Here is a 25,412-nt window from a genome sequence, read left to right as displayed (position 1 = left end):
TTTTTTTAATTCTCTTTAAATTTTTAAAGGACTATTTCCCTCAAATGTCATAGACTTACCTTTAGCTTACAATACCGTAAGATCTCAGAGGTCAAGTTTCATGGCTCTGTGCACATAAGACTCTCCACGCCCACCACCAAAGTTTCAGACAATCAGACACCCACAATAGCACTTTGCCCCCACACTTCCACTTTTCCTTTAGTAACCAGCACATTCTTCAGTCTAAAAGAAATTTTTATTCTTCTGCCAGTTTATCTGCTTTGGTTATTTATATTACACATGTAGTAAAATCTCCCAGTAATAGTCTTTCAGTTCCTGACTTATTTTACTCAAGTTCTATCCATATTGTCACACAAGGCAAGATTTTACCTATAAAAGTCATTGAGAGGCCATTCTTGTTAACATTTTGATACAGTTTCAGCTGGTAGGTGCCTTCACCTTCCTGTCATCCTCTGGTGTACTTCCACCTGTAGTAACTCCACAGAAGAGAAGAGGGCGAAGTGGCATTTAGAACCATCAGCTGCTGCTGCTAACATCTAAGGTAATGACAATTTCTCCTAGGGACACTGATTTTGTACCGGGGAATGATTTTGAATGATCTTCTTTAGTGGGGAAGTATTAGCAGCATTCATCTCTACATGCCTTCCTCATACATAAGAAGTCAGAAAAGTTCAATTGAAAGGTAAATTGAAAGACACTCTGGGAATTACTTGTTGATAACATAATGCAGGGGAAAGGGTTTGCCAATATACGAGCCAGAGAAGACTGGACTCAGGACCTGGTTTAAGTCAAGTCACAACAAGGCAACACGGGCTTTAAGAGAAGGTACAGTGGGGAGGGCACTTGCCTTGCACATGGCTGACCCGGATTGGATCCCCAGCACCCCATATGGTCCCCTGACCCCACCAGGAATGACCCTATGCACAGAGCCAGGAGTCAGCCCTGAGTACTGCCAGATGCAGAAAACCAAAGCCAAAAAAGAGAAGCAGGCAATGGCAATTGGTCACATTTCACTTCTGTTTTTTTTTGGTCTTAAAATTCTCCCTATAAATACTGTGAGTTAGTGCCCCAAATATCAGTACAAACTTCTGCAAAATTGATCAAATCTAACCATGCTACAAAAGTAAGCACCATTTGTCTTTAAAAAGAAAAAAAGTGACTCCTTGGAGCTGGAGAGATAGTACAGTGGTAGAGTGTTTGCCTTGCACACGGCCAACCCGGTTCCATCCCTGGCATCCCATATGGTCCCCCAGGTACTGCCAGGAGTATTCCTGAGTACAGAACAGGGGTAACCACTGAGTATCACACTCGGTTGGCCCCAAAACAAACAAACAAGACTCCAAGATAAATGCGGAGCAGCACTCTGCTGACTATATACTGTCCTCCCTACTTTCGGGGCCTTCCCAGTGGTGTGTGAAGCCACCAGGGCTATGCCCGGCAGTGCCCAAGAGGTCATGTGGGGCCTGTGCAGGCCAGGCCCATGCTCCAGCTCCTGAGTTGCCTCCCTGGTCCTAATGGTATACTTTCAGGTTTATACTTTCTGCAAAATGATTTGATTTTTTGCACCAGTATGTAATAAAAAAAATGAAGGGAGGGGGGGATCATTTGGTCTCCTATCAGTCATAATAGGAAACTGCAGATTTGGGGTACAGAATGTTTCCATTTGACCTATTAGTAGCAGATCGAATAAAAGATAGGCTACACTCCAATGAGTAATGGGCCTCAATATGACATGGAAATCAAGTTTGATTCTATATCATACCTTAGGGCTTTCTAGTTAATGTAAAATCAGTAACAGCAGCAGGAGCATTGCTTCCTCCCTGCCCCATTATTTCCAAGCTCACTGTTAATGAGAAAACAAGTGGAATGAATTAATTCTGTAACTCAACCCGTTAGTTTTCCTTTTCCAACTCGGCTCTGGAATATGACACTACTAATATGCTGGTCACTGGGTCTCTCTTTTCTTCCTTTCTTTCCTTCAGAGTCCTTTCCAAATGAAAACATGCTGCCTGCTAGGTTATTATTCCTAACTTCCAGGTAGAATTGGGAGACACATAAAGTGACATCTAGAAAAATTCTGGGATTTATATTTTTCAAAACAAGACAATAATTTAGAATTTCTTACTTTAATTCTTCTCTACATTACCACAGTAATATTTATCAGAGTTCAAGACATTATTGAAGCACAATAATGACCAATGACTTTACATGAACAGAGCTATCAATAATAAATCCATCAGTGATGTAACTGGAAAAAAGTTCAAATGAAATGTGACTCATTATTCTATGTATAGAGTATTGAAACAACTGTATATTCAAACACTCAGAAAGTTCTAAGTAATATTAAATAACAATAGATAATTGTGAAATACTGAAACATTTTTAAAGTACCTTTAAAATGACCAAAAACAGATGAAAGATTTTTGGTATAATTTTAGTTACAATTGTGTACACAAAACACTGTATTTTTAAAAACTGGTGATCCATGTGATATATACAAAAAAAAACCCAAAAACCCTCAGCTCATTAGGTTGTTCCATGATTAAAATTCCACATTGTTATATGAACTAACAAACTTAATCGGTTAAGGAAAACCTTTTAAGAAGTTATGGTCTGTATAATGACATAAAATTGGTCTTATTTTGTTCAGTTTTATTAATAAAAATCTCCAATTAATTTAAGTTCATTGATATGTGTATCACTTTTTTTAAAGCCTGGCTTGATTTTTGTCAAATTACGAAGAAAATGTCTCCAGTCTATAGGTTCTCTATGAGTTTCAGTAAACCAATAGAGTGATCACCCAAGTAGTTTTCCTTTGGAAATTTTATGGTACCTTTCATACTCTTCACAAAGTATCCTGCCCTTCTCTATGCTTTAGGTAGAACATTCAATTAATAATGGCATGTGGTATTCCTTAGCATAACCTGCCAAAATGTGATAATTTCCTTAGAAGAAAAGCCATGAGCTGCAATCACACGTCTGAGCTGACAGACATCCAAATGGATCCTATATAAAAAGAAGAGGTTTGTGTCTTCTGGAATGTGAATGTCCACTTTCAACAAATTCAAACAGATCCCAACATAAACATCTTCGAACTTGATGGGTTTGACATGACTCATCATCTCATAGATTTTTGGGACCAAATCTCTGGACATTATATAACCCAACCCACTGCAGTAGGGAGGGAACACCTTGAAGGGATACTCCTGGTATGAAATATGGGTTTTCTGATAAAATCCTCTATAGGAATAATTATCAATTAGAGGATAACCTGTGAAAAACTTTTCTGAGTGATTTAAATTTAAAAGATACTTCACTAAATTGCCAGTATTGATGAAAACATCAGTATCTGTCTTCATGACGTACTTGGCATTGGGGCAAAATTCACTGACCCACCGGAAAGCCATAATAGTTTTCAGGGTCAGGTTATTGTAGGTGTCTAAAAAATCTTGTCGTATTATGTCTCCATAAAGTTGATGTTCATCCTCTAAGGACAAAGCTAACACTTTGTCCTCCTTTTCAGCCTGCTGGCCTAATAAGAAAAATGTAAGAACCTCATATCCCCACCAAGACTTTTTCTCACCCCAAGTGACTCTAATCGCCTGTCTGGCTTTCACATCTGAGGGGTGTGAGGTCACCAGGATGACAAGAAAGGGGTTCTGATGAGAACAATTTGAATGCTCCCGAAGTGTGAAGTGGAAGTCTTGTCTATAAATTGGCTCATACTCATAGAAGTACATCCAGTTTACCCGTTCTATCACATTGTAGTGGGGGAGACTGAGGTACCACATCACTAGGAAACTCAGGAGAGACAGCAGCAGGAGGCTCCATTTGAGGGATCTCAGTGACATTTTACTCAGAAGTGTGGTCAAGAGAGCGAGAGCCATCCACAGAAGCTTGGAAGCACACAAGTCTCAGATTCTGCAAGGTACAACAGACCTGGTTAGAATCCAGATTCCAAAACATATTTTCAAATGGTATCTCATTATCTCTTGAAAGATAAAGAAAGTATACTGGGTAACAAAGCTTCAAAGTAAAACACCAAAGTACCAAATATAAATCTAAGTTCCTGATCTACATCTACTTAACTACATTTAACTATAAGCAAATAGATACCAAGGACCAAAATTCATTGTTTGACTTTTTATACCAAGTCAATGTTAAAAAAAGGACAGGAGGGGCTGGAGCGATAGCACAGCGGGTAGGGAGTTTGCCTTGCATGCGGCCGACCCAGGTTCGAATCCCAGCATCCCATATGGTCCCCTGAGTAATTCCTGAGTGCAGACCCTGAGCACTGCTGGTCACGGTCACGGTCCTCCCGTCGTTCATCGATTTGCTCGAACGGGCCTAGTAACGTCTCCATCGTGAGACTTATTGTTACTGTGTTTGGCATATTGAATACGTCACAGGTAGCTTGCCAGTGCAATCGGTTAGCACGCAATACTTAAATGGCAGTGCAAGCGGAGCACTGCTGGTGTGACCCAAAAAAATAAAAACAAACAAAAAAAAAAAGAAAAAAATAGACAGGAGCAATAGTCAAGGTGATCGATTCTTTTCATGTGGCAAACCCCAGTTCAATCAGAGACCTCAGGCTTTGATGGTGCCCTTCCTTTTGTTTACTGATTTGTGTTTAGGGCCGCATCTGGTTGTGCTCAGGGCTAACTTCTGCCTCTGTGCTCACGGACCATTCCTGGTGGGCTCTGGGGACCATATGGGGAGCTGGGGATCCAATCACAGGGTCAGCCACATGCAAACCTACCACTGCACTATATTACTCCAGCCCCAATGGTGCCCTTTCACTTCAGGGGAGTTCCTAGAAGCCCAGAATTTGTTTGGAGAGTGAGTATCAGTATCATTAAATGGGAAGGCAAGTCTTCCAAGGGTTTTACCTTGAGCCAGTCTTAAGTCTTTATACATATAGCTCTTTGCCTCTTAACTGGATCAAGATAATCTTTGTCTTCCCCATCTGGCCTTCTCTTACCTACCTAGGTCACTGTGGTGCCAGTAATCTTTCCTATCTTAATGCTTTCTATTAGTTGCACTGGAATGTTTTAGCAAACTCTCTGCAGTTCAGTTTCCTGTTATACAAATCTTTCCTCTCCACTTATATTTTAGAACCTTGTTGGCAAAGGACATTTTTCTCACAATGGTCTAAGTACTTCATCCCGTGTGATCTCAAAATTATTTTCAAAAAGAGATTATCCTGAAGAAATGTAAAATGGAGCAATAGCACAGCGGTAGGGTGTTTGCCTTGCACGCAGCCAACATGGGCGACCCAAGTTCGATTCCTCTGCCCCTCTCGGAGAGCCCGGCAAGCTACCAAGAGTATCTCGCCCGCACAGCAGGGCCTGCCAAGCTCCCCGGGACGTATTCGATATGCCAGACACAGTATCAACAAAGTCTCCAATGGAGACGTTACTGGGCCCACTCGAGCAAATCGACGAACAACGGGAGGGCCTTTACCTTTACCTTACCTGAAGAAATAATATTGATAATCTTACTACCTGAAAACAACTATATTTTGAAATCACAAATAATATATCTCTTACCTTGATTTAGTCCTTCTGAGTAAAAGAACTTCAATTTTACCAACTGAACATTTAGTAAAAAGTTGTAGTCAAAAACAATGCAGGAAATTTCTGTAAGAGATATAAGAAACTTAATAGCATTTACTTATGGGTAAGGTCAAAGACGAAAAGCAAATCTCCCTCCGAACATTCTCTTTTGAACTAGGAATGTACACTGAAACTACGTTAACAGCTATTGATTTTTTTTAAATTTTTTTTATTAAATCACTGTGTGAGATACAGTTACTAAGTACTCAAGTCAGCTATTTCTGATGGCATCTACATGAATACTACAATTCCATTTATTTGGTCACTAAAAGAAGTGAAACACACATATGGTGCCACTCAGCAGGTCAATCTGTATCTGCAGGGCAAGTACATCAGCAGCCTGATAGTGCCTTTAAGCTTCCTGATACCCCAAAATTGCCGCTGTGCCTCCTTCCAGACCCCAACAACTTGGGACCAAGTTTCCTGAGAAATTAAATGGCCAAAAATTAGGTACGTGGGAGCCACGCCCACAAACCACCTCCAGGTCAGCTATACAAACTCATTTATTGACCTTGCTTCAGAGATTCATAAATAAATCTCGAAAGAGATCAAAAGCAGGACATTTAAGCATTTTAATAACCATGATTCAAAGACTTACAAATGAATCTTGGAGTAGAGCAGCATGCCACAGAGATGTCATCCTACCCTGTACCAGGCTGATTTCATGGGGGGGAGGTATGTCCCTCCACCTGCCCCAAATGAACCCTGGAAGCCGAAAACCTCCAGAACCCAATCACCGCCACACTTGTGGCCAACCTTCCCAGGCTCATCCCAAGCCCCCCACGCAAGAGAATGAGTCTGCTTAAAAAAAAAAAAAAAAGGTATGCAGGACCAGTGACTGAAAACTCCAGTCTTCACAGAGGCAGGGGTGGGCAACCTTCCCCTATCTCCCTGCCCTTCAGGTTTCCTGGCAGTCTTGCCCAAGAACTGCCTCTGGACATCGCTTTAGAGCACTAGCACTAATGCCCACAATCCAGAGACTCACAAATGAATCTCGGAAGAGAGCAGCACACCACAGAGATGTCTCCAGACCCCAAATATTTAAAAATTTTATAATTCCAGGAGCACATGGCCACTTTCACGGCCATGTGACACCTCATACTATTCATGACAAGGAATACAAAATAAATTATTTAGCATCTAAGGGGCAGGCTGGAGTGGTGGTGGGAAGATTCAAAGTAGTGGTGGTGGGAAGGTGCAATGGTGGTGGGATTGATGCTGAAATACTGAATGTAAACAATTATTGTGAATAATTTTATTAAAAAATATTTTAATTAAAAAAATTTTTAAATAGTAATGTGGTGTTCGTGCCTGCTTCAATCAGCTTAATCACTGGCTGAATAAATAGCAGTACTTCTACATTAAAAAAAAGTGACATGCAAACCTCTAAGTGACACTTTGCTGATATCCTCTTTTTCTGATTCATACACATATTCAATACTAGTACATTTAATTACTAACTACCACTTCCCTAAAGATTCCTTTCCCTGGGAATCACTTTCTCCACAAATTATTCAAGACACAGTAATAAGATAAAAATCTGGGGCTGGAGCAATAGCACAGCGGGTAGGGCGTTTGCCTTGCACGCGGCCAACCCGGGTTCGATTCCCAGCATCCCATATGGTCTCCTGAGCACCGCCAGGGGTAATTCCTGGAGTGCAGAGCCAGGAGGAACCCCTGTGCATTGCCGGGTGTGACCCAAAAAGCAAAAAAAAAAAAAAAAAAAGATAAAAATCTATGAGGCACATGTCCGTGTCTGCCACAATCCATATGCTCATTTCTTGGTCTTCACCAGTCAAGTTACAAACATGACTAGAATGTGAAAGACAGAGAGGCAGCAGTAGAGATCATTTCTTAGAAATGATTCCAAAAGGAGAAAAGACTCAAATGGGAGAAAAATTAACCTATTAAAAATAATTAAACAGACTAAAAAGATATGAATAACACATTAATAATTTTGTTTTATTGGGGGGACACACCTGGTGGTACTCAGGGATTCCTCCTGGCTCTGTGGTCACTCCAGGATCACTTCTGAAGGGCCTCGTTTGAGGGACCTTCTGCGGTCCCAGGGACTGAACTCAGGTCAGCCACTTGCAAAGCAAGTGCCTTACCTGTTATAAATCTCTCTGACCCCAACATTTTAATAATTTTGAAGTAGAAAAAACTTTGTAATTATTCTATATAAGGTGCTCCTCTCCTAAACAAAAGGCACAGACAAGGTTGAAAGATAATTTTAGGGCCAGATCAATAACACAGTGGGTAGGATGTTTGCCTTGCACACAGCCGGCCTGGGTTCAGTCCCCAGCATCCCATATGGTTCCCCAAGCACCACCAGGAGTAATTCCTGAGTGCAGATCCAGGAATAACCCCTGAGCATCACTGGGTGTGACCCAAAAAGAAAAAAAAATAGATAATTTTTAAAAATCATTGAAGGGGCTGGAGCAATAGCACAGTGGGTAGGGAGTTTGCCTTACACACGGCAACCCAGGTTCGATTCCCAGCATCCCATGTGGTCCCCCGAGCACCGACAGGACTAATTCCTGAGTGCAGAGCCAGGAGTAACCCCTGAGCATTACCGGGTGTGGCGCCCCCCCCCCAAAAATCATTGAAAAATACATGAGACAAGTCTTCATTCAATTGAATTTTTTCAATAATATTATAAATGAGTAAGAAAGAAATTCTCAGAAGAGGGGCTGGAGCAATAGCACAGCAGGTAGGGTGTTTGCCTTGCACGTGGCCGACCCGGGTTCGATTCCCAACATCCAATATGGTCCCCTGAGCACCGCCAGTAATAATTCCTGAGTGCAGAGCCAGGAGTAACCCCTGTGCATCGCCGGGTGTGACCCAAAAAGAAAAAAAAAAAAAAGAAATTCTCAGAAGAACTACAAGAGGTCAATTAAAAGAATGTTCATATGCGAGTCAGAAAGAGAGGGATAGACATAGAAAGATTGCATTCATCTGGGGGATATAAAGTAACAAAGTATGAGATTAATACCCAAGAATAGCTGAGATCAGCACCAGGAGGATTACTCCATAACTTAGAGGCCAGCCGGGTATCCTAGAGGAAAGGGCTATTCAGATAGAGAAGGGAGCACCAAATAAAGGATGTTTGGAGGATCCTCCCAGGAGGGGAGATGCATGTCGAAAGTAGACTATGGACTGAACATGTTTGCCACTCAATGCCTCTTTTGCAGACCACAACACCCAAAAGGAGAGAGAGAACACAGGGGATTGCCCTGCCACAGAGACGGGGGGATGGGGGGATGGGGGTGGGAGGGATATTATCCATGGTGGTGGAAAATGGGCACTGGTGGAGGGATGGGTATCTGATCATTGTATAATTGAAACCAAAGCACAAAAAATTGTAAATCTACAACTTTAAAAAAAATAAAATAAAATAAAGGGGAAAAAAAAAAAAAAGAATGTTCATATGCACAAGTAAGCAGAAATACTGACAAAAAAAATCTCAAAATGAAAAATGAAAGAGAAAAGTGATAGCACTCAGTGTGTACAAGGAGAAAGGGCACAGAAGAGCCCTTTTCCTTTTGGGGGGAGGAAGGAGCAAAGTTTGCATTTGAATGTGCAAACTCTTCACCAAACAGTATCACTAATAGCAGTTTATCCTAAATAATCAGGCACTGTAGCACTGTCCTCCCGTTGTTCACTGATCTGCTCTAGTGGGCACCAGTAACGTCTCCATTGTGAGACTTGTTGTTATGTATTTGGCATATCAAATACGCCACGGGTAGCTTGCCAGGCTCTGCCGTGCAGGTGGGATACTCTCGATAGCTTGCCAGGCTCTCCAAGAGGGACAGAGGAATCGAACCGCATGCAAGGCAACTGCCCTACTTATCGCTGTGCTAACTGTGATTAATTTACTGTATGCAAAAATGTTTCTCCAAAGGAAATTGGTCAAACAAAATTATTACAGTCTTGTTACAACATACATTTATCCATTCTATATAGTAATGTTCCATTGCTATGATTTTTTTTTCCGGTGCTGGTTCTCCCATTGGGTTATATCCCCATCCTCCCTTGATATTTTAGCAAACAAAAAGGGGAGATTTGGGCCCCAAGAGATAGTGGAGCAGGCAGGACAACTGCCTTGCATGCAGCCAACCCAGGTTTGATCCCCAGCAGTCCGTATGGTCCCCCAAGTCACCAAAAGTGATCCCTGAGCACAGAGCCAGGAGTAAGTCCTGAGAACTGCCAGGTGTGGTTCAAAATAAAGGAGGAAGCAAAACTGCACATGAGATATAAATGATTTCTTTTGAAATGGTCGGCATTTCTAAACCCTAGCATCGGAGATGCAGAGGACAAAGTTTGGAAGGATGTGTTACAGAGGAAATAAGGAGCGAGGACCAGGCCAGGAGGAAAAAAACATGCATGAGGAGTCACGGCAGGAGGAAGCAAAGAGCGGGGCGAAAAAAGGAGGAAATGAGGGACGAGGGCCTAGAAAATCAAAGTTTTCAGTTAGTTCTCGATACATGATCGTGTGTGAGTGTGTGTGAGTGTGTGTGTGAGTGTGTGAATGTGTGTATATGTGTATATGTGTGTATATGTGTGAATGTGTGAATGTGTGAGTGTGTATGTGTGTGTATGTATGTGAACGTGTGTGAGTGTGTATGTGTGCAAATGTGTATGTGTGTATGTGAGTGTGTGTGTGTGTGAGTGTATGTGAATGTGTGGGAGGGGGTGAGTGTGTATGTGTGTGTGTATGTGTGAATGTGCATGTGAGTGTGTATGTGTGTAAATGTGTTTGTGAGTGTGTATATATGTGTTAGAAGAGGCGCTATCCAGAACATAGAGGTTCCTGGTTCTGCAGTCATGCCAACAGAAATATTAAACTTAAAGGCCTCTGCCACCAAAGAACTCCAGTGGTCCTGCCACCGACCCATTCAGTCTCTAAAACCACATGTGGTCCCTCAAGTCAGTTACTGAAACAATTATCCCAAGAATTACTGAAATGTTATAGTTATTTATGCCAGAATAACCTAAAATTCATTCCTAGAGTGCAAAAGTATTGGTTACCTTCCACTAAGGAAAAAAAAATTGTGGGGGAGGGGGATTTGCGACCACACATGGAGGTACTCAGGGCTTACCCCTCACTGTTCTCAGGCATCGCTCCAGGTGATGCTTGACAGACTCTATGCAGTGCCAGGGATTGAATCTGGGTTTGCCACATGTAAGGGAAGTGTCTTAACCCCTGTAGTATCCTTCCAGTCCAAATTTAATTATTTTAAGGTATGTAAAATATATTTCAACTGTATAACATATGTTCACCGGAGAAAATTCTGTGACTGAAGAAAAAATATGGGGGATCACATGTAGTGGCAAATTATATGATTTCATAATTTCTTATAGCTAAGTAAATTCCACTGTGTGATGACCACTGTTTTTTATCTATTCATCTCATCTTGGGCACTTGGATTGTTTCCAGATCTTGGCTACTGTGAACAGCGCCGCAGTGAACCTAGTAAACATGCCATTTGAAATATAACTTGGGGGTACTTGGAGTACAGGCCAAGAAGTTAGTGACTGGGTTATATGGAAGCTCAATTCTTAATTTTTGAGAAATCTCTATATTGTTTTCCATAGCAGCTGGACCAGATGACATCTGCACCAACCGTGGATGAAGGTCCCTTTTGCCCACATCCATGCCAGCCCCTGAGGTTTCTATATTTATTAAGGTGTGCCAGTCTCAATGGTGTGAAGTGATATCTCGTTGATTTGCATTTCCCTGAAAATATGTGACAAAGAACATTTTTTCATATTCCTATTGGTCACCTGTTTGTCTTCCTTGAGGAAAGATCTGTCCACCTCTTCTCCCCATTTTTTGATGCGGTCGTTTAGGTTTGTTTGTGAGGTTTAACAAGTGTTTTTTATCTTGGATATTAGCCTTTTGTCAGCTGAGTGGCTGCATAGTATTTTTAAAACCTGAATAGTATTTTAAGGTGGGATAGTCATATTTAACAATGTTAATCCTTCTAATCCAGGAACAGGGGGGGTGTTTTAATATCCTCGGGTCTTCTTATATTTCTTTTAATAGTGACTTACTAGATATAAGTCTTTCTCCTACTTTTTATGTTGATTTCTAGGTACTTGACCTTGGGAGATATACTCATGAACAGAGAAGATTGTCATTGAGTTTTTTCTTCTCTTTTGTTTTTCGGTTACCTCTGGCGGTGCTCAGAGGTAACTCCTGGCTCTGCACTCAGGAATCACTACTGGCGGTTCTCAGGAGACCATATGGGATGATGTCTCCAACTCTCTTCTCTCTCTCTCTCTCTCTCTCTCTCTCTCTCTCTCTCTCTCTCTTCTCTCTCTCTCCTACATCATTTTTTTGCATTTTTATATGCCATAGATTTTTTTCTGTGTTGATTCTGTATCCTGCCACTTTATAAGTTCTGTGTTGTTTCTAGGAATTGTTATTTTCTTTTTTTTTTTTTTTTTTTTTTTTTGAGAGAGAAAGAGTCTTACAAGCCTGGGAATATTCACTCACCAAACAGCTTTAAACTAATCTTCCCTTCTTGAAGCTGGAGTGATAGTACAGTGGAGAGGATGCTTGCCTTGCACAAAGCTGACCCGAGTTTGGTTCCTGGCACCTCATATGATCCTCTAAGTACCTTCAGAAGTAATTCCTGAGTGCTGAGCCACAAATAACTGCCGAGCATCACCAGGTGTGGCCCAAAAACAAAACAAAAAAAAAAATAAAACTAATCTTCCCTTATAAGAACACTCTTCAGAAATGGAGAAATTATTGAGAGAATACCGCTAATAAAATTATATTGCAAATCACCCTGAATAAAATAACAGTATCTGTGACATTAACAGAGTCACACACAAAGCAATGGCAGTCATGAGCCAGAAGCTTCACCACAAATGCTTTGTCTTGCTAACCTCCTCCTCATTTCCAACAAGATCCTGCAACAAGAAGATTAGAGGAGGCTTGGAACACTCAAGAACTAAACTTTTCTTTTCTATGGTGCCAGGAGCTACAGCCCCACCCTGAATTAAGCTTTTCTGAAGAGGGCAGAAGCTCTGAACAAAATGAAAAAAAATTAGTCCAATAACAGCAAGCAATAACACTGAGCACATAGTTTCGAGATTGATTCATCACAGCCAGTGTATTTTCCTGCCTTCACTATCAACACATTTCCTGGACTTAGGCTGAACACAGCCTGTCCCAAAGCAATCCTCCCACTTACGTTCTAAGTGATTAGAGCATCTTTGTCAAACAGGGAGAAAATCTAGAAGGTTTAATCACAGACCTATCTTTAGCCCTTTTAGGTTAAATATTTTCTCTCTGTGTCTTTGGTGGTAGGGGGTCCATATATGATGGTATTCAGGGCTCACTACTGGCTCTATGCTCAGGAATCACTCTTGGAAGTGCTCAAAGAACCATATGTAGTGCTGGGTATAGAACTGGGGTTCACCTTAATTCTCTTAATTCTTAATTCTTAATTCTCACCTTAATGCAAGGCCTTAATTCCCATATACTCTAGCCGCCCCTGCTCAATATTTCTTATCAAATACAAATATAGGCTTTTTCAATCTTATAGACACCCCCAAGAAGGAAGGAATATGGCACAAATTCATCAGATTTTTTTTATAATATGAAAAGCTTTCAACAAGTTGGAAAAGGGCTAAAGCAACATGAAATCTGATGAAACCAAATTTATTGCCCTATATTAGAGTTTTCTTTAAAAAAAAAATTGGGAAGGGCCAGAGAGACAGTACAACAGGTAAGGCACGTGTCTTGCTTGCAGTGACTTGGATTCAATCCCTGGCACCCCATATGGACCCACAAGCTGTGCAGAAGGCTCAGGTTAGATCCCTGATATCACATGGATCCTCCAGGTTCTAACTCTAGAGAAACCCTTGATGCTCACTGGGTGTGACCCAAAAACAAGCCAAAACATCAACTCCACACAAACAGGACTTGTTATCTTTACATAGAAGCCTAAGTTAAAAAGATCTTAATGTTTCAGTTGAGTACATGTTCACTATGAAAACAGATTGTGACGTGAAAGAATAAGGAGTCAGGAGGCATAATTCCAATTCCAACAGCCTGGGAATGAAGGCAGTCTTTGAACTTGAGGACTTGCTTCTCTTTTCTCTTTTTGGGCAATATCCAGTGGTGCTCAGGCTGGACATCAGGGCCAAGTATAGTGCCCCGAACCTGGACTGAATCTCGACTTCCTTCATGCTATCAGCCCACTGTTCTTTCTCTCTCTCTCTCTCTCTCTCTCTCTCTCTCTCTCTCTCTCTCTCTCTCTCTCTCTCTGGCCCAGGAGTTGCTTTTCTCATTAGGACATTGGGGAAGTGGGTCAGGAAACCTCTAGGGCCACATCTGTCAACACTTGCACAAGAAATGGAGTTGATTTTGGCACGCCACTGTGTCCCCTGCCTCTAGCATGATCATCTAGAACTAGAAAATACTTGAGAGGCTGTAGTGATGGTATAGAAGTTGAGGTGTGTGCCTGGCATTCAGCCCAGCCCAAACTGATACCCAGCACCACATGGGCTATCCGGATCCTCACACTAAATCCTACCTGGCTTGCTGAAAACTGCTGGGAGGGATCCCAGAGGTCCCCTGAGCACTAGTTGAGAAGTCCATTCCCCCAAAAGAAAGTACTAGAACAGTGCTAACAGAAATTCTCCAATTCTATGTGTCCACATCCCCAACACAAACACATACACCAAAAACTGAATGCACTCTGGATATTAAAGAATATACCAGGTCCTCACTTAACACCATTGATGGATCCCTGGAAACTTTGACTCAGAGCAAAATGATGTATAACAAAACTAATTTAACCACAGGCAAGTTGATTTAAACAGTATAGAAAATTTCTGGTACAAAAATATCAAGCTTCTAAATAAAAACCCCAAACACTACTAATATTAAGCAAAACAAAATATATATTCTTTTATTCATTTTCCAGTCCAATTATTCCCAGCTCAGGGTGTGAGCAGTTCTGTGTTATTCAGGCAGCTCACAACACAAAGCAGGATCAAGTTTTGGACAGGATATTCTTCCTGTAGCAGGACACACACATGCGCGCACGTGCACATACACACATACACATACACACACACACAGGCACACACACTGAGGAAATGTAGACACACCAATGAACTTAACGTGCACATCTTTGGGGATGTGGGAGAAGACCATGTACCTGCGAAAAGTGCATACATGGGGAAATGAAAATTCCATCCAGAAAGTAGTCCCAGAAAAGAACTGGTTGTTGGGGTTTTCATTCCCCCTCATCAGTATTATGATGACAAGACACTAAACAGAATGTCATTTGAGGGCCTATTACAGAATAAAATGTCTAAGCAAAAGGAGTCATAGTCATGGGGCTGGAGTGATAGCACAGCGGGTAGGGCCTTGCACGCAGCCGGCCGGGTTCGATCCCCAGCATCCCATATGGTCCCCCAAGCACCGCCATGAGTAATCCCTGAGTGCAGAGCCAAGAGTAACCCCTGAGCATTGCCAGGTGTGACCCAAAAAGGAAAAAAAAAAAGGAAAAAGGAGTCATAGTCTTGGAGTCACATGTATATTCCATTTTAAAAGAACCTTGGACTCATGGCCAGGCCACCAGAGAGAAGCACCTATCAGAGCAGTCTGTGGAAAGAAGCAGCAGGCTACGTCTAGAGAAACCAGGGAAATGGAAGCAAAGAACACAAAGAACACACGAGCCAGGCAACCTAAACGCTTCCTGTGTTTACTCTGTTATAAACAGTTTTAGCCACTGCAGGAAGAAGTCAGGAGGTGCTGCCCTAATTAATATTTCTGCCCATTGTTGGCCTGGAGTAGGACCAACAGCTATCATTCTCTTCCATTCATACTAAGTCAGCACCTCCCTTTTCCTCAGTTATTTAGTACATCACCCATCAGTTGATACCTCCAACCTGTGTTATGACTGGGACCACCGGGAAAAGAAAATACACAAGCCTCTCAGGATGCTGAAACTCCTTGCACAGTATAAAGAAGCTCATGATGGGGCTGGAGCAATAGCACAGCGGGTAGGGCATTTGCCTTGCACGCGGCCAACGTGGGTTCGATTCCCAGCATCCCATATGGTCCCCTGAGTACCGCCAGGAGTAATTCCTGAGTGCAGAGCCAGGAGTAACCCCTGTGCACTGCCAGGTGTGCATTGCCGGGTGTGCATTGCCGGGTATGATCCAATAAGAAAAGGAAAAAAAATAAAATAAAATAAAGAAGCCCATGATTCTGAATCTGGCTGTGACTCTGATAAGCCATGTGGAGAAGGTGGAGGAGATGGAGGGTTACCTTCCAGCTCAAAGGCCCCCCAAATCATGGCCAGGGTCCCCAGCAGGGAGCTGAGTTTTACACTCTCAATGTGTTTAACAAAAGCAAACATTGTACAGGTTGTATCAGTTTAGAGAAAGAAACTACTTGATGCTGAGGTTAAAAGAGAGATACAAAGATATGTATATGCAGATAATTGTTTTTCAAGGTATGTATAACTGCTGCTTGAAAAAAACCCAATTAACAAAATAGTAGCCAAACATACAAACATATTTCCAGGGAGGAGGTGCAGTAGGGCAGGTGTGTAAACTCAAAAAGAAAAAAGACAGCTGCAGTGTATCACTCCCACCACCCTCCGGTTCAGTAGTCTCACGCCCCCACCCCGGGGGAGGTCGGGGAGGTCGATGGCCATGGGCAGGCAAAGGAAGGAATGAGGGCGGAGGCTGGTTGGTCTTAGTTGCAGTTTATTCCAATCCTCTCTCCATTCACTCCTCTCTCCTCGGTGTCACCCAGCCCACTCTTACAGTCTCAAAGGGGTTGGGGTAACAATTACACATAGGTGTGGTCACAATCAACAGGGGTAGAGTTCTTTCCCTGGGGGGAGGGGGGAAGCCGCTTCTAGGACAGATTCTAATTATCAGATCGACCCACCCTAGAGCTGAATCCCCTGGGTGTGTCCCTCCTCTCCTTGTCCAACAAACATAAAAGCATACATAATATAAAACCCCTCCCATATAAATACAGTTCTATAGACAAATCTCCAGTTCCAATGACTCAGATCTTTTGTTGTACCACTACTAGTTCTTTTTTTTCTTTATCCAAATGTGAGATTTTTTTTCAAGTCAACAAAGAGGGGCTGGAGAGATAGTACAGCGGGTAGAGTGCTTGCCTGTGGCAGACCTGAGTTTGATCCCCAGCATTCCATATGGTCCCCCAAACACCGGCAGAACTCCTGAGTGCACAGCCAGGAGTAACCCTTGATTACCACGGGTTGTGGCAAAAAAAAAAAAAAAAAGCGATCATGGAGGTGGTGATATATATATCACACATATATATATATATATATAGATGAATAGAGCTAAGCTCTCAAAATTTTATAAAATTGTAAATTAATGGTAAGTTGACAAAATTTTTTAAAAACTATTTTATTACAGGTATACAATTTTTAAAATTTATATTATGAATAATTTTTTGCTAATACATCTTACATTTAAAAACTGATCAACCTTGGGGCTGGGGCAATAGTACAGCAGGCAGGGAGCTTGCCTTGTATGCGTTTGATCTAGGTTCAATCCCAGCACCTCATAAAGTCTCCTGAGCACCACCAGGAGTGATCACTAAGTACAGAAACAAACCCTGAGCATTGCCAGGTGTGGCCCCAAAACAAATAAAAAATAACACAATTGATAGGGGGCCAGAACAATAGTATAGCAGGCAGGGCGCTTGCCTTACACACAGCCAACTTGGGTTTGATTCCTGGCATCCCATATGGTCCCCTGAGCAAGCTAGGAGTGACTCCTGAGTGCAGTGCCTGAGCACTGTTGGGTGAAACAAAAAAAAGAAACCTCTGATAAACCCTGCAAATGTAAAATTTAGTAAGAGTAAGAATTATTAAAATTTTGATGGGAAAATATAAATAGGCCTATAAAGGTATAAAAATGTTTTTTATCCTAGCAAAGGTAGTATTGGCTTTATGTTAGATAGTATTATAGATAATGCTTAAGTACCTGGATTAATAAGTAATATCGTAATAAAAATCTCTATGGAGGTAAAAAAAATACCACTTGACCAGAATAGAACATTCAATATAAAGGATGCTCTAATGTGTTATTGAAAATATATAAAATCCTTGAGCAAGTGAGCAGTAAACAAACCTTTCGTAGTCTAGTAGAGGGCAACCATAATTACCATGAGAAAGTGCCAAATTCAATGCAAGTTACAGCTTAGAAAAAAAATTTTTTGAGGGGGTTCACACCCGGCGATGCACAGGGGTTACTCCTGGCTCTGCACTCAGGAATTATTCCTGGCGGTGCTCAGGGGACCATATAGGATGCTGGGAATCAAACTCGGGTCAGCTGTACGCAAGGCAAATGCCCTACCCACTGTGCTATCACTCCAGCCCCCCAGCTTAGGAATTTAACAGAAATCTATCTTCCAACACAGGAGTAAGAAATTTTTATTTTGGTTTTAGAGGGCACAAAGCAAATATTTCCTTAGCATGGCATATGACTAAGTTTTTCCTGGACGTAGCTTTTCCTGGAGCAACCTCTTATATTGTAACCCACTGATGTACCTTCTCTCAGAGAGCCCGGCAAGCTACCAAGAGTATCCCGCACAGCAGAGCCTGGCAAGCTGCCCGTGGCATGTTCAAAATGCCAAAAACAGTAACAATAACTGCCTCATTCCCCTGACCCTGAAAGAGCCTCCAATATGCCACTGGGCTATGCTAGCACAAGACAGGAACGAACAGAGTCATTACTGGAGCCCGCTCGAGCAAATCGATCAACAGGATGACAAGTGACAAGTGACAAATGACAGGGCATATGATCTTAATTCTAGCTACTAACTGCTGCCTCTGTGCTGAAAATAAAACCAAGAAAATATGAAAATACAATAGCAGCTTCATTCCAATAAAACTTTATTGATAAACAGATTGGTGGTCTTGATGTAGGCAGGTAGATAGGGAAAGGCCCTTGGCAATGAAACCTGGATTAACAAAGTTTCATGGAAGAATTCTAGCTAACCCACCTTATGTATACAGAAAACAAAGACCTGATAAGACCATTGGCAGACCCTGAGGATATAGGCTATTCCCCATGAAGTTCCTCTTCTCAAAAACCCTTGGACTTTTCCCAATGTGATCCAACCCAAAGAAGACCATCACCACTCCCAACCTCCCTGGTAACCTCCTTAGCAAAGGACTTTTACCTAGAAAGAAGCCCCACATGGGGGAAGGTTGGAGAAACCCTATAAAGGCCACCTTGAACAAAGGAAGGGCACGCATATGCTGCCTGAGTCCATGTGCTGCTTGCGCCCACGTGGCTGAGCACATGTGGTGCCCGAGCACATGTGTCGCCCGCATCTCCCCTCTTGAGATGTGTACTTTCAAGCTTTTGTGTCTAATGCTAGGATGTGTCTAGGGGCTCTCTCCGCCCTTGGAGAAGCCTGTGTTCTCTCTTGAGTACGTTTCTCTCTCTCTCTCTCTCTCTCTCTCTCTCTCTCTCTCTCTCTCTCTCTCCCCCTCCCTCTCTTCCTACCTCTCCCTCCCTCTCCACACCTTAAAAATCCTCCAAATAAAATCTATTTATTTCACTGCTTGTCTATTCCTGAAATTTCTTTCTGCGAAGCAAGACAAGAACCCAGTAACCCTGGGTCCCAGGTGGCAGAGGTGGTTGGGGAGAAAGTGACCATCTTTCTCCCCACTTCACATAAGTCACCCGTGGGGCCCACCAACATCAATCTGAAGGCATTTGCTCTAGATCAGGGATTTCCAAACTTATTTGGCTTACTGCTCCCTTTTTCGAAAAAATTAAAAATATTCATTGCCCCCATGGAAAGCTACTTTTTTTTCTTTAATGTAGGAGTACTGCTATTCAGTATTGATTAGCTGACTGAATTAAGCATGAACTCCACCTTACTTTTTTATTTCATTTTTTATAATTTTATTTATTGAATCACCGTGAGAGCAATTACAAAGCTTTTGGGTTTAAGTCTTGGTCATACAATGAAACACCTGTACCTTCACCAGTGCCCATTCTCCACCACCAACAATCCCAGTATACCCCCATCCCACACCATCCCCCTACCTGTGGGGCAGATGATTTCCACATTACTCTCTCTCTACTTTGATTACATTCAATATTTTGACAACAGACCCACCATTATTATTTGGGATTTTACCCCAACACTCAGATCTGCCGAAAAGGCAACAGTAGACAATTTGTTTTCTATTGCTGGTTATGAATAACATATGATGTCATGCGGCTGCAGTCGTGGCCGCACACTTTTGAAATTCCGAAATTTTAACAATTAAATCTGGAGAGATTTCTCCCAAAACCTACTGGGTTCCAAGATTTGTTCCTGAGTCTCTGGGATCATGGCCGTTAAGCAGCTTTGATCAGGATCCAGAAAGGCTGTTCATGGGCGGAGACTCGGAGTCTCGGAAAACTACCTTTTTAAAAGGAACAAACAGAAAGCACCCACTCCTTGCACCCTTATTTCCACTACCTGGAGCAGCCCCTGGCTGGGAGGTAGGTAATGCCCACCATGAAGTGACATGTGTTAGAAGATTAATAAAAGATCCTGTGTTATTGAACAGGAAGTGATCCTAATACTGGAATTATGTTCCCTACATGCAACAGTCCCTGGGATGTAGGCAAGGCTGACAAAGCTATATGATGAGGGGGAAACACAAGACCGTGCCTTTCTGTGTTCAGGGTCAGACACACAGAATGCCCGCTGACAATCCACTATAGCTTTTTGGATTTTGTTCCTCATTTCTTTTTTGTTTGTGTTTTGTTTGGGGGGGCCACAGCCAGTGATACTCAGGGGATGGGATGCCAGGGATTGAACCCAGTTTGGCCATGTACGAGGCTAGAGCCCTACCCATTGTGTTATCTCTCCAGTAGTCCCTGTTCCTTCATTTCTGAGGAAAATTAAGGCGGACAAGTTACCTCCCTTACCAAATCAGCCCATCCTGCAGCTTCTCAATGTATTACCCTACCAATGTCCTGTAGCTTCATCTCTCTCTCACCTAAACGTGCTCCCTGTTGATTGTCATCCCTCTAGATCATATCCTTACCTGCATCTTTCCCTTTCCTATAACTCAAGAGTGTGCCAAAAACTCCTGGTAGCAAAAAGGAAAATTTACAACAGCAATTTTTATTATAATCAAACCCCTTTTGTTCACAGTACCCAAAGAGAGATTCATCAATGAGCCTGCTATTAAATAAATTACAACTTAGAAAATGTATCTGTTGTGCACGTATAACCAGTTTTTCATCAGAGACTGATCTCATTCATGAGGATTAGTTGTAACATGGTTGTCTACCATTCACTGGACAGAGATAGGCAATGACAGCTTTTAGAGACGCAAAAGAAAAGCATAATTACCTTCTGCTTACTACTGTGTCCTTCCAGTGAGGTCACCTTTGGTTGACTAGAGCAAATTCAGAACAGAAGGAGGAGCCCTCCCTACCAGCTGAGTCCCAGCAGCCTTCACATCTGACCTATGTCATAGAAACGGCCCACATCACAGCGGGCTGCTCCACCATTCCTGACAGACAGAGAAGAGAGCAACCCTGGCCTAATTCCTCACCATCTTCTAGGGGGTCTAATTCCAAAAATCCACCCCAGTGATTCTTACATTGGTCCAAACACTCGAAAATCAATAGGGAAAACACGCAGAAGCCCAACCAAGCTCAGTGAGAAAAATCAATATCATCAAAGACATAAACAACACCAGAAAATCCTGTGTCATCAGTGACACCATGATAAAGATGCTCAATAAATTCAAAGAAACAATAGCATAGGTAGTCAGCAAAGCACAAGAAAGTATAAGCATCAAAATAAAAAACACAACAACTATCAAAAATGACAGATATGAAGAACACGATAGGTGATACTAATCAATCAACAAAAACTCTTAGTGGATGACAATTAATAACAAAAGCTGAAATTAAAAAATCAAGGAGCTAGGGGCTGAAGAGATAGCACAGCGGGTAGGGTGTTTGCCTTGCACGCGGCTGACCCAGGTTCGATTCCCAGCATCCCATATGGTCCCTCGAGCATCGCCAGGAGTGATTCCTGAGTGCAGAGCCAGGAGCAACCACTGTGCAATGCCCAGGTGTGACCCAAAAGCAAAAAAAAAAAAATCAAGGAGCTAAAAGTAGAGAAGGAAGATAAGAATTTCCTAGAGTTGAGGATTATAGGCACGGAGATCCAAGAGGTCAGATGGGTCACTGTACACAATGACAAAACCCAAATAGAGAACTGTTTCTCTGTAAATGTGCTCCCCGCTATACTGCTGCTCCAGCCCCTAGAGAAGGTGGCCATGATTCCCATGGATTCCACTGACTCAGGCAGCTTCCATCTGGGTAAGGGCTGGTGGTGATGGCGGTGCTCATACCTGCATTACTGAAGGCAGCAGGAGTGCTGGGCCCAGCTCAGAGGATGCTCCCAGCAGTGCTTGGGGACCAAACCCCAGGGGCTCTCCTGAAAAGTGTGCACTCCAGTCTTCTATGCCTTCTCCCCTGCCTACAAGGAAGCTTACTGTGAACTGTATTTGATAGCATGCACGATTTACCTCTTCAGTCTATTGTTGTACATTTGAGTGGTTTCCATTTGGAGCTGTCAGACAATGGTGCTGCTACAAACATTCTCGCTTACATCTTTTGTCAGAGAATCTGTGAGTGCTCAGAATTTTTGGTCTTTCCCTTCCTTCAATGCTCAGTAGAGGTCCAGTTCCTCCTATAGACTACATCCACCACTTTCCTGACCCTGAAGATTACTTTTTTTTCCCTTTTTAGCTAAGTGGGTCCATTTCTATGTATGAAGAGCAGTTATTAAAGAGTAATGAGTTCAGTCACTGTCACTGTCACTGTACTCCCGTTGTTCATCAATTTGCTCAAGCGGGCCCAGTAACGTCTCCATTGTGAGACTTGTTACTGTGTTTGGCATATCAAATACATCACGGGTAGCTTGCCAGGCTTTGCCATACAGGCGAAATACTCTTAGTAACTTGCCGAGCTCTCCAAGAGAGGCAGAGAAATCAAACCCGGGTCACCCGGGTTGGCCTCGTGCAAGGCAAACGCCCTACCCGCTGTGCTATTGCTCCAGCCCAAGAGGAAATTAAAATACAGAATAATACTTATAGAGGAGCAGGTCTAGAATAAGAGATCTCAAGGAATCACCAAGAAAGAGAAGTGCCTGCCCAGCACCGACTTACCCAGGTTTCAGGTCCTAACATTCAGCGGCACTCAGGCAGCAGTGTGCTCTCTGGCTAGTCGGGGGGAGTGGAGTGAGGGCAGACAGAGTAGGGCCAAGTGGTCAGACCTGCTCAGCCTCTTGTGCGCCACACCTGGACTTCAGGCCCCAGGACCCACCTAGTCCCCGAAACCAGAATCTGGGCTTGACTCCACTATTTCCTGATACTGTGACCAGTTTTCTTGACTCCCTGGTTGCTTCAGAATTAATACTCAAAGGCTTTTGCGCCTCCAGAGAAGCCCTTGTTCTCTCTAGGCCACAATATATCTCTTTCTCTCCTCTCACATTTCTCTTTCAATAAAACTGTCACTGTCACTATCCTGTCACTATCCTCCCATTGTTCGTCGATTTGCTCAAGCAGGCCCAGCAATGTCTCCATTGTGACACTTGTTACTGTGTTTGGCATATTGAATACATCACAGGTAACTTGCCAGGCTTTGCCATGCAGATGAGATACTTTCGGTACCTACCGGGCTCTCCAAGAGGGGCAGAGGAATCGAACCTGGGTTGGCTGGGTCAGCCGCGTGCAAGGCAAAACGCCCTACCCACTGTGCTATCGCTTCAGCCCATAAAACTACTTTGGAAAAATAAAGAGTTTACATTGATGTTCCAGAATATTCTCTTTCAGTCTTGTCACTGCCTCCCATTTCCCAGCATGTCATGGACCCTTCTAGATTCCTTAAGCCTAAGTCTTAAAGGCTGCTAAAAAAGATCTTCACAGCTCTCTGCAGGCCCAAACATTCAGGGTTACATAGAATAAACACTGGAGGGTTGGGGGGGTGGGAGGGAGGGAGAAAGTGGGGGCATGCCCTGGGGTGTGCAGGTGCTACATACACTGCTCAAGGGACCATTCAGTGCCAGGGCGCAAACCCAGGCCTTCAGCAAGCCAAGCAAGCTATATGAAATAAATTTGTTATATGCCTGCCAAAGGTGGGAGGTGGCAGAGAACCTGGGGACATTTGTGGAAGGTGGGGGACACTGATGGTGGGCTTGGTATTGGAACATGGTGTGCCTAAAACAACTCTACTATGAACAACTTTGTAAATTATGGTGTCTTAGGAGCATGCACTGTAGCACTATCCTCCCGTTGTTCATCGATTTGCTCGAGTGGGCCCAGTAACGTCTCCATTGTGAGACTTGTTGTTACTGTGTTTGGCATATCGAATACGTCACGGGTAGCTTGCCAGGCTGTGCCGTGCAGGCGAGATACCCTCGGTAGCTTGCTGGGCTCTCGGAGAGGGGCGGAAGAATCAAACCTGGGTTGACCGGGTCGGCTACGGGCAAGGCAAATGCCTTACCTGCTGTGCTATTGCTCCAGCCTTTGGTATCTTAATAAAAATTAAAAAAAGAAAAGAAAAAGAAAAGCATAATTGTCCTGGTCATATAGAACTGTGACAAGGATAAGGGCACTTCCTAAAGTGAGTTTCTACCTATATCAATCATTGAGTGAAGGTAAGTGGATATTGAGCACACAAAGAAGGCAAACTATTTGAATGGGAAAAAAAAAGAAAAAAAATTATATATAAACTGTCTTGTCTTCATAGGAATAAATAAGATTGAAATTGAAGTTGAATATGAATCTCAAATTAAGTTTCATCTTTCCTGAATAGTGTGGGGTTTAATAATGATTATATATTAATTACATATACATTTATCTGTGTATATGTGTGCTTACAGACATATGCACAATATAATCCAAACTATAAAAGCTTATCTCCTGCAACTCTACAAACTCTTTAGGAAAGATCATACTAAAATGTACAACAAAATTCTTAGCTGTAGTGATAATCCTGAAATTTTGTTGAAAAAACTATTATAAATCAATCTTAACTAATCAGGATCATTTTTAATTAAAATACAATGAAATTACCTGTAGATTTCCAGATGAGATTAAAACATTGGCTGAAGTTTGTTTTTTTTCATATCCCATGCTTTAAATGATTTGCTGTGAAATGCCAAACAGAAAATTAGAGTCATAACATATCAGCAGCAGGTACTATGCTTCCAAAGTCAATGTTCTATACCTCACAAACTGCTATACAAGTCAATTATTACATATCAATAAATTATTAAATGTCAACACTTTCCTTTTGGAAAAGGCTTGATCCTTTCCCCTCTTTACTTTCCAATCATCTCATGCAGCGATCAACATTTACAACTGGCCATTATTTTAGTAACAGACTATTTTCAGTCTCTGTTCCCCTGTGGCCATTTCTGGGGAAAAAATTTTTATATTCTAGTGGGGGAAAAACATTAGGAACTCTTGTCTCTGTCTTACATAGCTCTCCTCTCTAGACTGATTCAACTTAGTGCTCTTATGGACAACCCAATCGAAAGCATAAAATCAGCCGCCTACCTCTGCCTGGAGAAAGCTAAAACACAAATTGTTCCTCGTTGAAGGCTTCACGCGTCTACCTCTAAAAGAGAGGGGGTGCTGGGATGGGGAGAGATATGTTTGGATACACTGTTTCTTGGTAGTAGATCTCCCGGACATGGAAGCCCTAAATGCACGTAAACCCAGGAGCAGAGAA

General features: G+C 42.4%; 1 protein-coding gene across 1 annotated transcript; it reads right to left on the bottom strand.

Annotated features, from left to right (window-relative positions):
• Positions 1-2,067: 2,067 nt before the first annotated feature.
• Positions 2,068-25,270, bottom strand: B3GALNT1 (beta-1,3-N-acetylgalactosaminyltransferase 1 (globoside blood group)). The gene is made up of 4 exons (XM_056121868.1): positions 25,238-25,270; positions 24,752-24,826; positions 5,550-5,639; positions 2,068-3,921 (listed from the first exon to the last, which is right to left on the bottom strand). The coding sequence occupies exon 4, from the start codon at positions 3,885-3,887 to the stop codon at positions 2,892-2,894; it is 996 nt and encodes a 331-aa protein (XP_055977843.1). The 5' UTR covers positions 3,888-3,921; positions 5,550-5,639; positions 24,752-24,826; positions 25,238-25,270; the 3' UTR covers positions 2,068-2,891.
• Positions 25,271-25,412: the final 142 nt, after the last annotated feature.

Source organism: Sorex fumeus, unplaced genomic scaffold (genome assembly GCF_029834395.1).
Source record: "Sorex fumeus unplaced genomic scaffold, SorFum_2.1 ptg000044l, whole genome shotgun sequence".
Classification (NCBI taxonomy): domain Eukaryota; kingdom Metazoa; phylum Chordata; class Mammalia; order Eulipotyphla; family Soricidae; genus Sorex; species Sorex fumeus.
This window is presented reverse-complemented; position numbering and strand designations above follow the sequence as displayed.

Coding starts and splice junctions, on each gene's coding strand:
- B3GALNT1 (XM_056121868.1), bottom strand. CDS start 3,887: ATGGCTCTCGCTCTCTTGACCACACTTCTGAGTAAAATGTCACTGAGA.